At 63.5% G+C, this 10,452-nt stretch overlaps 2 protein-coding genes and 1 non-coding gene across 3 annotated transcripts in view; 1 reads left to right on the top strand and 2 right to left on the bottom strand.

Annotated features, from left to right (window-relative positions):
- Positions 1–3,065, bottom strand: part of ABI3 (ABI family member 3) — a 5,580-nt gene extending 2,515 nt beyond the window's left edge. The window contains exons 1-6 of the mRNA XM_026054410.1: positions 2,961–3,065; positions 2,002–2,169; positions 1,350–1,526; positions 578–651; positions 373–474; positions 14–169 (exon numbers count right to left, since the gene is read on the bottom strand). Coding sequence (XP_025910195.1) covers positions 14–169; positions 373–474; positions 578–651; positions 1,350–1,526; positions 2,002–2,169; positions 2,961–3,065 — 782 coding nt within the window. The remainder of the gene's footprint in view (positions 1–13; positions 170–372; positions 475–577; positions 652–1,349; positions 1,527–2,001; positions 2,170–2,960) is intronic.
- A 1,248-nt stretch (positions 3,066–4,313) lies between these two features.
- On the top strand, positions 4,314–4,598 carry GNGT2 (G protein subunit gamma transducin 2). Its single transcript, XM_026054508.1, has 2 exons — positions 4,314–4,397; positions 4,473–4,598. The coding sequence occupies exons 1-2, from the start codon at positions 4,314–4,316 to the stop codon at positions 4,596–4,598; spliced, it is 210 nt and encodes a 69-aa protein (XP_025910293.1).
- Positions 4,599–6,197: 1,599 nt separating this feature from the next.
- Positions 6,198–6,269, bottom strand: TRNAQ-UUG. Its single transcript has one exon. It is a non-coding gene; the product is annotated as a tRNA-Gln (tRNA).
- Positions 6,270–10,452: the final 4,183 nt, after the last annotated feature.

The raw sequence follows: 10,452 nt of genomic DNA on the forward strand, positions 1-10,452 counted from the left end.
CAGGTCCCCCGGCGGTGGCAGGTCCAGGTCCCCCGGCGGTGGCAGGTCCCCGGGCAGCGGTGGCGGCGGCGGCGGGACGCTGGCCAGGCCCAGGGCGGGCGGCACACACGAGGCCGGCGGCGGCGGCGCGGGGACACCGTCACCTGCCGGGCCCGGGGCTCCGCCGGAGCTGCAGGGAGGGCAGCAGAGCCGTCGCAGCGGGGACAAGGCCAGCACGGGTCACAGCGCAGGGGACCAGCCCCGGGCGCAGGGGACGCTGCCAAACCGGGGCGGCAGCGCTTTGCTCCAAGCCTCAGTTTCCCCATAAGGGACCCCCAAAGGAGGGGGGGTCCCCTCGCGCCCCACGGCAGCCCCCCATCCCCGCAGCGCTACCTGGTGGATGCCAGCGAGGAGGAGGAAGAGGAGGAGGCGGCGGAGAGCTTTCCCTCGGGGACCACGGGGGGCTGGACGGGCTCGGGGATGCGCGGGCCCCTCCTGCGTGGGGACACGATGGCACCGGGCGGCACCGCGTCCGCCCCACGGGGCCCCCGGACGGGGTCCCGTCCCCCCCGCCCCGGTCCCGTCCGTGCGGCCTCACCCCAGGGTGCCCGCGGCCGCCTTCMCGCCCTTCCGCGCCAGGGTGCCGGTGCGGGACAGCTGGGTGCTCWGGTCCTGCGGGCGCGCGCAGGCGGTGAGGCCGGGCGCTGGAGGCCGGTGGCAGCGGAGGTTCCGCACGGAGGCTGCCGGCCTCCGTTTCCCCTCATGTGGCCTCCGCTGCGCCCCGTGTCCCCAGGGGACAGCGTGTCCCCCCCTTGGGGACAGCGTGCTCCCCCCGCACCACATCTCTGGGGCTCATCCGTATTCCCGGGAACCAGGGCTTGCCCGGAGCTCCCCCAACTCCCCTGCTCCCTGAGCAGAGCAGCAGCCCAGACATCCCGCTTTGGGGTGGAGCGGGAATGATGCTCATCCTGCCCTGGGATGGTGTGGGAATGATGCTCACCCCACCCAGGGATGGAGCAGGAATGATGCTCGTCCTGCCCTGGGATGGAGTGGGAATGATGCTCATCCTGCCCTGGGATGGAGCGGGAATGATGCTCGTCCCACCCTGGGAAGGAACGGGAATGATGCTTGTCCTGCCCTGGGATGGAGTGGGAATGATGCTCATCCCACCCTGGGAAGGAACGGGAATGATGCTCCTCCTGCCCTGGGATGGAGTGGGAATGATGTTCATCCTGCCCTGGGATGGAGCAGGAATGATGCTCGTCCTGCCCGGGGAAGGAGCGGGAATGCCGCTTGTCCTGCCTGGGGAAGGAGCGGGAATGCTGCTCGTCCTGCCCGGGGAAGGAGCGGGAATGCTGCTCGTTCCTGACCTTGATGCCGTGCCCGACGTCGTCCAGGACGCTGAAGTTGAGGGGTTTCCTGTAATAGGGCTCCAGGCTGGGCGGGCTGGCCGGAGAAACGACCTTCTGGGAGGCCGGGAAGCGCCTGGGGCCGGYGAGGGAGCCGACCTCGCGCCGCGCCACCTTCTCCTTGTGCATGTCGACCAGCTGCGGACACCGGCACTGACCCCCGGCCCTGCCGGGACCTCCCCAGCTCCCCCCGGCCACCTTCCCATTCCCGGGCGGCAGGGAAGGAAGGGCCGACCCGGGGAGCGGCTCCGTCGGGCTCCCGGGGTCCTAACGGGGAYGTGGGGACGTGGCCCGTGCGCTGGGGACGGAGGCGCGACGGCCTCGGCTGCCGTTAATCCCTTTGCCGGCCGCTTCCGGAGCGGTAACTCCGCGTCTTTCCAACAGGAAAGTCTCCGGGCCACTTCCAAGTGACAGGAAGAGGGCGGGAGGCCGCGGGACGCGGCGGCCGAATCCCGGGATAGGGGATGCCGGGGATCCCAGAGGAGCCCCCGGAACGGCGGTGGGGCCGGTCCTGCTCCCCACCRTTGCCGCACGCTCCTCCCCGCCGCCGCTGCGCCCCTTCCCTGGAGAGCACCCCCTTTTCCAAGGGGCGGCAGGGCCCGGCGGGACCCACCAGGGCCACGCAGTTGAGGTCGGCCTCCACCCTGCGCAGCTCGGCCGCCTGCAGCTCCAGCAGCTCCAGGAAGCTGCCGGCCAGCGCGCCGATCTGGTAGGTGACGCTGGCCAGGGACTGCGTGCTGTAGGCCATGGTCTCCTCCAGCGCCTTCCTCTTGTCGCTCGCCTGCCAGACATTCCCGTGAGGAGCCATCCCGTGGGAACAACGCCGGCGTGGAGGCGCCGCGAAGCGCGGTGGCTTTGGCCGTGTGCGGCAAGAGGAGCCCAACCCGTCACCGTCACCCCTTTTTCCAAGGGGACTCCCGCCGGGAGCCGGGCTTGGACGCAGGACCCGGTGCCGAGCGCTGGCTCCCGGGTGGGCTCGGGACGGCGCCGGCTCGCACGGCGGCTCTCGCGCCGCCGCGGTTTGTCAGCTTTTGCTTCTGCTTTCGGAATGCATCACACTTCCCCAGCTGGGTCAGTGGGACACAGGCAGCGCCGCGGTTCCCATGGCCGGGAACGGTCTGTCGCAGGCGGCCGGGGTCCGTGGGRACCTGCGGAGCGGGCTGCGACCCCGGCGCGGGCACTGCCAGCCTGGGGAGCCCCTGCGGAACCAGCCCCCTGCGCAACCCCGGCCCAAACAGCCTTTTTTTCTTCCATTTTCACCCCAAAAGCCCCTCGGCAGATGGGGCAGCRGGGGAAGGCCGGGGAGGAGGAGGAGGGAGGGCTGAAGATCGCTGCGCTCCGGCGAGGGACCCRCGGCACCTGGARAGCCCCGCACTCACGGCACCGTATSCCGGCGTTATCCCAGCCCTCCCCAAGGCCCGGCCATCATCTTCCTCCCCCCCCATCCCCATCGGGGTGACATTCCCGGCCCTCGCAGGGAGCCCCGAATGCCCCAGTGCCAAGGACGGGAGCGGACAGGGGCCGTCCCGGAGCCTCCCGCGCGCCGGGAGCCGCCCGCGCGCCCGGCCGCACCTGCACGTAGCTGCTCTCGCAGTAGTCGGCCACCTTGGCCAGCTGGCCGTGGTGCTCGCGCAGGAGCCGCCGGCCGGCGGGGATGTCGCCCCGCGGCTCGGCCATGGCGCGGTGCCCGCGGCCGCGCTCCGGCACCGGCTGCGCGTGCCGCGCGGCGGGAAGCGCCGGCAGGATGTGAGTCACGCGCGCCGGCGCTCGCCGCCCCCTCGGCCGCCACGGGGCCTTTCCCAGCGCCAAGCCGCCGCCGGTGCCCCAGCACGGGGGACACTGGAGCACCCGGAATGGGCACCGGGGAAGTGGCCCTTGCAGCGGGCAGGTCGGCGCCAGGGATGGGCTTCATCCTGCACCGAGTTTGGCCCTTAGTCCTGGGACACCCAAGGGACGCCCGGGCTTGGGGTGGCACTGAGGGTGCACTTGGGCTGGGCCGCCCGGCCCAGCGAGGCCAGCTTGGCCCTTGGGCTTTGCAGCCGGCTGCTCCCTGATCCCGCTCCGACGGGCCTGGATTCGAGGATGCTGCAGTGACGTCCCCAGTGACGCTCCCAGCGAGACCAGCACAGCCCCAGTCCCAAGAGACCCAGTCCCCTCGCCACGTGGGAACCCCCCTTCCCTGCAGCCCGCAAGCCCAGCCGCGCTCCTCTGCCCTCCTCTAAACCGCCTCCAGTTCCCAAAGGATGAATCCCCCATTCCCGAGCTGGCCACACCSGGTCCCCAAGGCCCCATCCACGGCCACCGCGTCCCGGCCACCCCCCCGGTCCTGCTCACCCCGCTGCAGGGCTAATGCCCGGCACCTGAGCGGCTTAGCGGCCTGAGTCCATTATCAGCTTAGGGAGCAAAGACATCTGCTCCCGGCGCCGGGGAGCGCGCGGGGCGGCGAGCGCCGGGCAGCGAGCGCGCGCCGGGCGCCCTACGAGCCCCCGAGCCCCCGCGCSGCGCCGAGACCCTCGTCCCGTGGGTGAGTGACTCGGTTTGCTCCACGCGGGCAGCGCGGCGCGATGCCCCCGCGCTTGGCGCCTCCGTCCCCGCGGGCGGGCAGCCTTTCCGCCCAGCGAGCCGGARCCGGGGTTTCACGCCCCGCTTCGGCTTTTCCTTTGGGAACGCTGCTTCCGCGGAGCTCACACAGCCCCTTGGCGGGGTGTTTGCAAAGAGGGAGCTGGGCTTTGCCATCGCCAGCACTAGGAAGCCCCTCGGCGTGCCACCCCCGGYGCTTTTCTCAACTCCTTTTTAAGTCCCCGGTCACCTATATGTGCTTTTATTAATGGCCATCCCGAAGTCTATCTGTTAGCTCCTCGTGAGCCCTAAGCAAAGCTCAGCTGCGAGGAAGGGGCTGCTTTTTTTTGCCAACTGCAGGGCAAAATGGCTCAGGACATGACCGAGAAGGAGCTGCTGAAGATGGAGCTGGACCAGCTGAAGAAGGAGGTGAAGAACGAGCGGCAAATGGTGAGTGCGCCCRGCGCCGAGCAGGGCCGCGCGCGACGGGCAGCTCCCTGAGAGACAGCTTCTCCCTCCTCGCAGGTCTCCAAGACCGGCAGGGAGCTCAAGGAATACATCGAGTCCATGGCGGGAGAGGACCCGCTGCTGAAGGGCGTCCCCGAGGACAAGAACCCCTTCAAGGAGAAGGGCGGCTGCACCATCAGCTGACCCCGCCGCAGGGAGCCGCTTTCCCCGTAGCCTCTCCCCGCGCTGGGGACGGGGGCTCGCACCCCGAATTAGCTCAGCTCCAGGATGGCAAACCTGTCCGTGGCTCCCAATAAAGCAGCCCCGGAGACGGGGCGGGCGCGTGTGGGCTCGCGCGGCCGGTTCTGCTCCCTGCAAGGGGCACTGGGGCGGTTTGAGCAGCCCCTGAGCCAACGTGTGGGGCTGGGCACGGGGGTCCCGGCGCTCGCCGAGCCCCCCGCCGGGGGATGGGGCTCCCCCAGCACCCGCTGTCGGTGGGGAGCCTTGCCCTGCAGCCGCTGCGGAGCAGCGAGGGCACCGTGGGGCTGCGACGGGCACCGTTGGGCTCCGTGGGGTTGGGATGGGCACCGTTGGGCTCAATGGGGCTGCAACGGGCACCGTTGGGCTCCATGGGGCTGGAACTGGTACCGTTGGGCTCCATGGGGCTGGAACTGGTACCGTTGGGCTCAATGGGGCTGCAACGGGCACTGTTGGGCTCAATGGGGCTGGCGCGGGTACCATTGGGCTCCGTGGAGCCTGGACTGGCACTGTTGGGCTCCGTGGGGCTGTGATGGGCACCATTGGGCTCCGTGAGGCTGCGACAGGCACTGCTGGGCTCAGTGGGGCTGGGACTGGTACCGTTGGGCTCAATGGGGCTGGGATGGGCACTGTTGGGTTCAATGGGGCTGGGATGGGCACTGTTGGGTTCAATGGAGCTGGGACTGGTACCATTGGACTCAGTGGGGCTGGGACGGGCACCGTTGGGCTCAATGGGGCTGCAATGGGCACCACTGGGTTCTGTGGGGCTGGGACGGGCACCGTTGGGCTCAGTGGGGCTGGGACTGGCACCGTTGGGCTCTGTGGGGCTGGGACTGGTACCATTGGACTCAGTGGGGCTGGGACGGGCACCGTTGGGCTCTGTGGGGCTGGCACTGGCACCATGGCGGCCCCCTCGGGGTGTCCCTGGCCGAAACAGCAGGACAAGGGCACAAGGTGGCGGCCCCCCCCGCACACCTGAGGGGACCCCGACCCGCGGCGAGGCCCCCGGCGCCCCCGGCCTCCCGCTCCCTCGGGAAACCGGAGCCCGTCCGCGCCCCTAATCCGGCAGGGACACAAATCCCTCGTGAGCCGGGCCCGGGGCGGCGGCCGGGGGCAGAGCGGACAACGGGAACTGTGTTCGTTAGGACAGAGCGGGAAAACGGGAAGAGGAAAACGGGAAAACGGGAAGGGGAGGGGGAGGACCGCGGGGGGGCGGGGCGGGGGCGCCGCGACAACGTAACGAGGGACAACGCGGGAGGTGGGCGGGCCCCGCCGCAGCCAATAGCAACGCCGGGAAGCGGCCGCCGCTTCCTCCCCCGTCCCGCCGCAGCCAATGGGCGCGCGCAGAGGGAACGGTGGGCGGCGGGCGCTGGCTGCGCGCATGCGCAGGGCGTTGGAACGCCGTTTGGAGCGGGGGCCCCCGCACGAAATGGAGCGCGGCCGGTACCGGCGCGGGGCGCGGGTCGGTTCCGGTGCCGGCGCCGCCCGCCGTCCCGCGGAGCGGAGCGGAGCGCGCCCGGTTGGAGGGGCGCAAAAAAGAGCGCGAGGTCCCACCGAGATTTGAACTCGGATCGCTGGATTCAAAGTCCAGAGTGCTAACCATTACACCATGGGACCGCTGCGTGGTGAGCGCCGCCGCGCCGCCCTCAGCGCTGCCGCGGCGGCCCCGGCCNGCCCCGCTCCGCTCCCGCGCGGCAGCGCCCGGGAACCGGGAATCCCCCCCGCGTCCTCCCGGGAAAACGCCGGCATCCATCCCGGCTCCCGCGGCAGCGGCGCCCCGTCCTGTCCCCGCGCCCAACGGGGGGAAACGGGCCTGCGGGCAAGGCCGGGCCCCCCCGACCCCCCCGGGCCCCGCTCCCGGCCGCTGTCACCCCCGTCCCCGGGTGACACTTCGGGACCACCAGCGGGGTCCGGATTGGGGCCAGGACTGGCGCTTTTGGTCCCCTCCGGCACAACGCGCTCCCCGTCACCTGCAACCAGCGCCCTCCAATCCCCCCAAAAACAAGGAATTTGAACCCACGGAAAGGAAAATTTGGGCTGTCTTTCCCTAAAAACCTCCCCGGGGACCCCTGCCCTCGGCCCAGCGCCAGCAGCACCCACAGGCCCCTCTCCCCCCTTCCCTGCGTTTATATGTATTTTCCTCCCCCCGGCTGATAAATAAAACCACACGTGGCTGCAGTTAGAGGTTGGTTGTTTGTCTGCTTGGGTTTTTTTTTGTTTGTTTGTTTTTTTAAATTTTATTCTTAAAAAACAGAACAGTGGAGTCGAGCGGTTTGTGGCGAAACCTTGCTGCCGGAGGAGCGGAGCCCGCGGAAAGGAGAAGGAAACAGCAAGGTGAAAACGGGAAAGAAAAAAGAAAAAAAAGAAAACAGACCAAACCAAAAGGAGCGGAGAGTTGAGCATTAAAAAGAAAGATAAAAACTCAGTCTCAAGCGAACATYTCAGGTTGCTGAGGGTTGGGAACCTTTACAACTAAGGAGAAGTGAGAAAGAAAGTCCGTAAAGTCTATTTTTAAAGAACATTATTTTTCTTTGGAAAAAAGAGTCTTTTTTTCATCATCTTTTTTTTTTTTTTTCTTTTATCCCCCCTACGCTACCGCCCGTGGAGTTGCCACTACCTATTTTTAATCTATTGTCGCTAAGAGGTAGATAAACACAAACAGGTTGGTTACACGGAGGGTCGGGGCCGCGGCCGAGCTCCTTGTTTGAAGGAAAACCTGGGGCTTTGCCTCGGAAAACTGAACCGTTTCGTGCCACATCTGCCGGGTCAAACCGCTCCCACGGAGCCGCCGCCTCCGGGGAATCTCCCAGGGGGAAGCGGCGGCRGCTGGTGGTGCCTCGGCCTTTCCACAGTCCATAACCTTCCACGTGCTGCGGCCCGCACCAGAGGTATCAAAATTGAAGAAAAAGAATAAAAATCAATATTAAAAACCTGCAAGGGCCGGTAAAGAAGCAGGGGTCGAACGCGCGCTGCTTTGGAGCTGGTTGCTCGCAGGGATGCTCCCAGGTCCCGGGCAGCATCCTCACCCGACGCTCTTCCTCTTCTTCCTCCCTACAGTGTTCGTCCTCCTCGCTCCGGCGCAGGGATGTGGATATTCCCGCCGTGCCAAAATTCCTCCGTGGTGGCAAGGCCGGTGGCCGAGGCTGGACGGGAGCGAGCGATCCCCTCGCCCGGCCGCGATTCCCGGCTCTCGGGCAGCTCTGAGGTAGTTTGCACGTTCTTGGCTCCCAGCACCTGCGCGTTCCCGCAAAAATTCCGGGCTCTGGAGCCTCTGGCGGAGTCGGCTCCACTCTGCATCTCGCCACTGATCACAAATGATTAATAATAATGATAATTAAAAAAAAAATCCCTAAAGATAATCAAGCTCCATGTGGAAGCGGACAGTTCCCCTTCCCAAGTGCCGGCTAATGTGGCACTGGCTCTGATTCCCAGCCCCAGGTTTGAGCATCCCGAGCCCAGGCCCGTGGGCAGGACCGCCCCAGGAACCCAAAACGGACGACAGAAGGGAAAAAAAATCTGTTGCGAAACTCCTCAAAAGCAAGAAAGCTCCAAAAATATTAGCTGTCTCCGAGTTAGTTATAAAAAGGTCTTCGAATGTCTTATAGCACCTCTGTGTTTCTGATATAAAGGATCTCAAAATAACTGGAGCAAGGCATTAAAAAATAATAATAAAAAAGACATTTCTGGTATTGATAACTATTTGACTGTCTTTAACCATTCGTTTTTCTTTTTTTTCGGACCAAAAAGGAAACCCTAACGCCCAGGAAACACACAGCTTAGCTCAGAGGCGCTTCCTTTTGCATATTCCAAGGACGCACCAGAGACCTTCCCGCCGGGGAAACTGAGGCACCGAGAAGCTGAGGAGAGATTTATCTTTATTTCCTGCCCCACGGGCTGGCAGAAGTGGGAAAATCCTGCGGGAACGGCGAGCGCGAGGCCGGATCGGCCCCTCACCGGCTTTTCCCGGCTCTTTCCCTCTGTCCTCATTAAAACTTTGGGAGCCTCCTTCTGTGAGGACCATAATAAAAAAAAAAAAGGCAAAATCTCACCCACTTCCAGCATCCCGGTTTATGGAGCTACCGCTCCCAACAGCTGGATCTGGGCACCCATGGGTGCACTTGCAACAGACAGCGCGGGGTGGTCGCCGAAAGGACCTTTTTGCCAGGTAATTCCGCGGCGAAAGGAGCGGGTGACATTGGAGCAGCGGCCGCAGGGGCTTCCTTTCCGCCTTCCCTTTGGATTCCCATGTTGCCTACAGGAGCACTTCCCGGGAATTCCGCTCGGGCCCCGTTTGGAGCCGCCCGGCAGCTCCTGCTGCCGCTTTCACTGCCGAGTGCTCCAGAGCGATCCAAGATGCTCCAAGGCAGCTGCCCCCCGGCAAATAACTCCCCGCACCAAACTGCCGGTGCCAAAATCCCGTCTTCCCGCTGCTGCTGAAGGAAAACTCCCGAAAGCACCTGGAAAAGCTCCGGTGTCCCAAGCTCCCTGCACCTTCCAGCGCCGCGGAGGCACCAAGGACTTGGCGCTCGACCACCGCAGCCAGCACATCAACAGCCCGGCGTGCGTTTGGGTTGGGTTTTTTTTTTTTGTCTTTTTTATGTTTTTTTTCCTTTTTTTTTCCTTTTTTTTTTTTCTTTTTCTCCTCAATGATACAGTTTGAACCAGTCCTCAAAAAAACGCTTGCTGTTGGACAATACAATTATAATCACCGATGTCTGAATAAACTGTTCTAGGCAAGTTCGGTAAAAAGTGGAGAGCCAGAGGATTTCAAGAGGTACCGGGACCGTTTTTTTCTGTTTTTTTTTCAGTAGGACAAACGACTAGGCTTAAAAAAATTATGAAGTAAAAATCAGGAAAAAAAATGTGGGAAAAAGAAAAATAATGCTGGCCACTTTGCCATGGGCCAAAGCGTCCCGGAGGACGGCGGCACGGAGCCCGCTCTCCATAGGGACGTTCCCGAGCTCCGATCCCCCACTCRTCCCTGTCCCTATGGAAAAAGGCGCCAGGAATTCTTTAAAGCTGCAAATCCTTCGGGACCRGATCCGCTGTTCCCCTCAGGTCCCAAATTCCCACCAAAACCAGAGGGGAAGAGGGAAGCGGGGCCGGGCAGAACCGGGAGCGGCCGCTGACGGTCAAACTGACTTTCCCACCATTGACTGTTTTGGTGGTTTTTTTTCCAAAAAAAAAATGTTCCCTAAAAGGTCATTTTCCTGCAGGTACAGTGAAAAACAGCAAGATGGGACTTCTAAAACACAGCACAGACCTTTGGAACCAGAAAGCGGTTCACGCCGATCATTTTGTCAGCTTTTTTTTTTTTTTCTAAAAAAACCTCGCTGTGCGTTTGTACATATATATATAAAAAAACAATTTGGCTCCCATTTATTTCTCTCTTGCTTTTTTTTTTTTCTTTTTTCTTTTTTTCTCTTAAACCTTTCGCTTAACCTCGGTAAAACTGAGGCAAATCTCGGTAAAATAGTTAACAGCATCATAGTGGAGAAGATGGTTGGGGGCCGGCCCCGCTGAGCGCGGGGGGCCCCTGCGTTTTGGGGTGCTCGGTGCGCTAGAATATGGCTTAAAAGGGTCCCCAAAAGGGGTTGACGGCCCCTGCTTTGCAAGGTCAACCCCAGCGCCTAGGAGAGGTGCTCGAAGGCAACTCCATGCTCGTCCGCCCTTCCGTGGAAGATTCCCGAGCCCGTAAATTCGGTTTCACAACGGAGTGGGATCGAGAAAAGGCATTTCGTCCAGTGGCTTTTCTCTTTTTTTTTTTTTTTTTTCAAGCAGAAGACAAAACACGAGATCA

This window comes from Nothoprocta perdicaria, unplaced genomic scaffold, assembly GCF_003342845.1.
Source record: "Nothoprocta perdicaria isolate Ctin4 unplaced genomic scaffold, notPer1 scaffold_121, whole genome shotgun sequence".
Classification (NCBI taxonomy): Eukaryota; Metazoa; Chordata; class Aves; order Tinamiformes; family Tinamidae; genus Nothoprocta; species Nothoprocta perdicaria.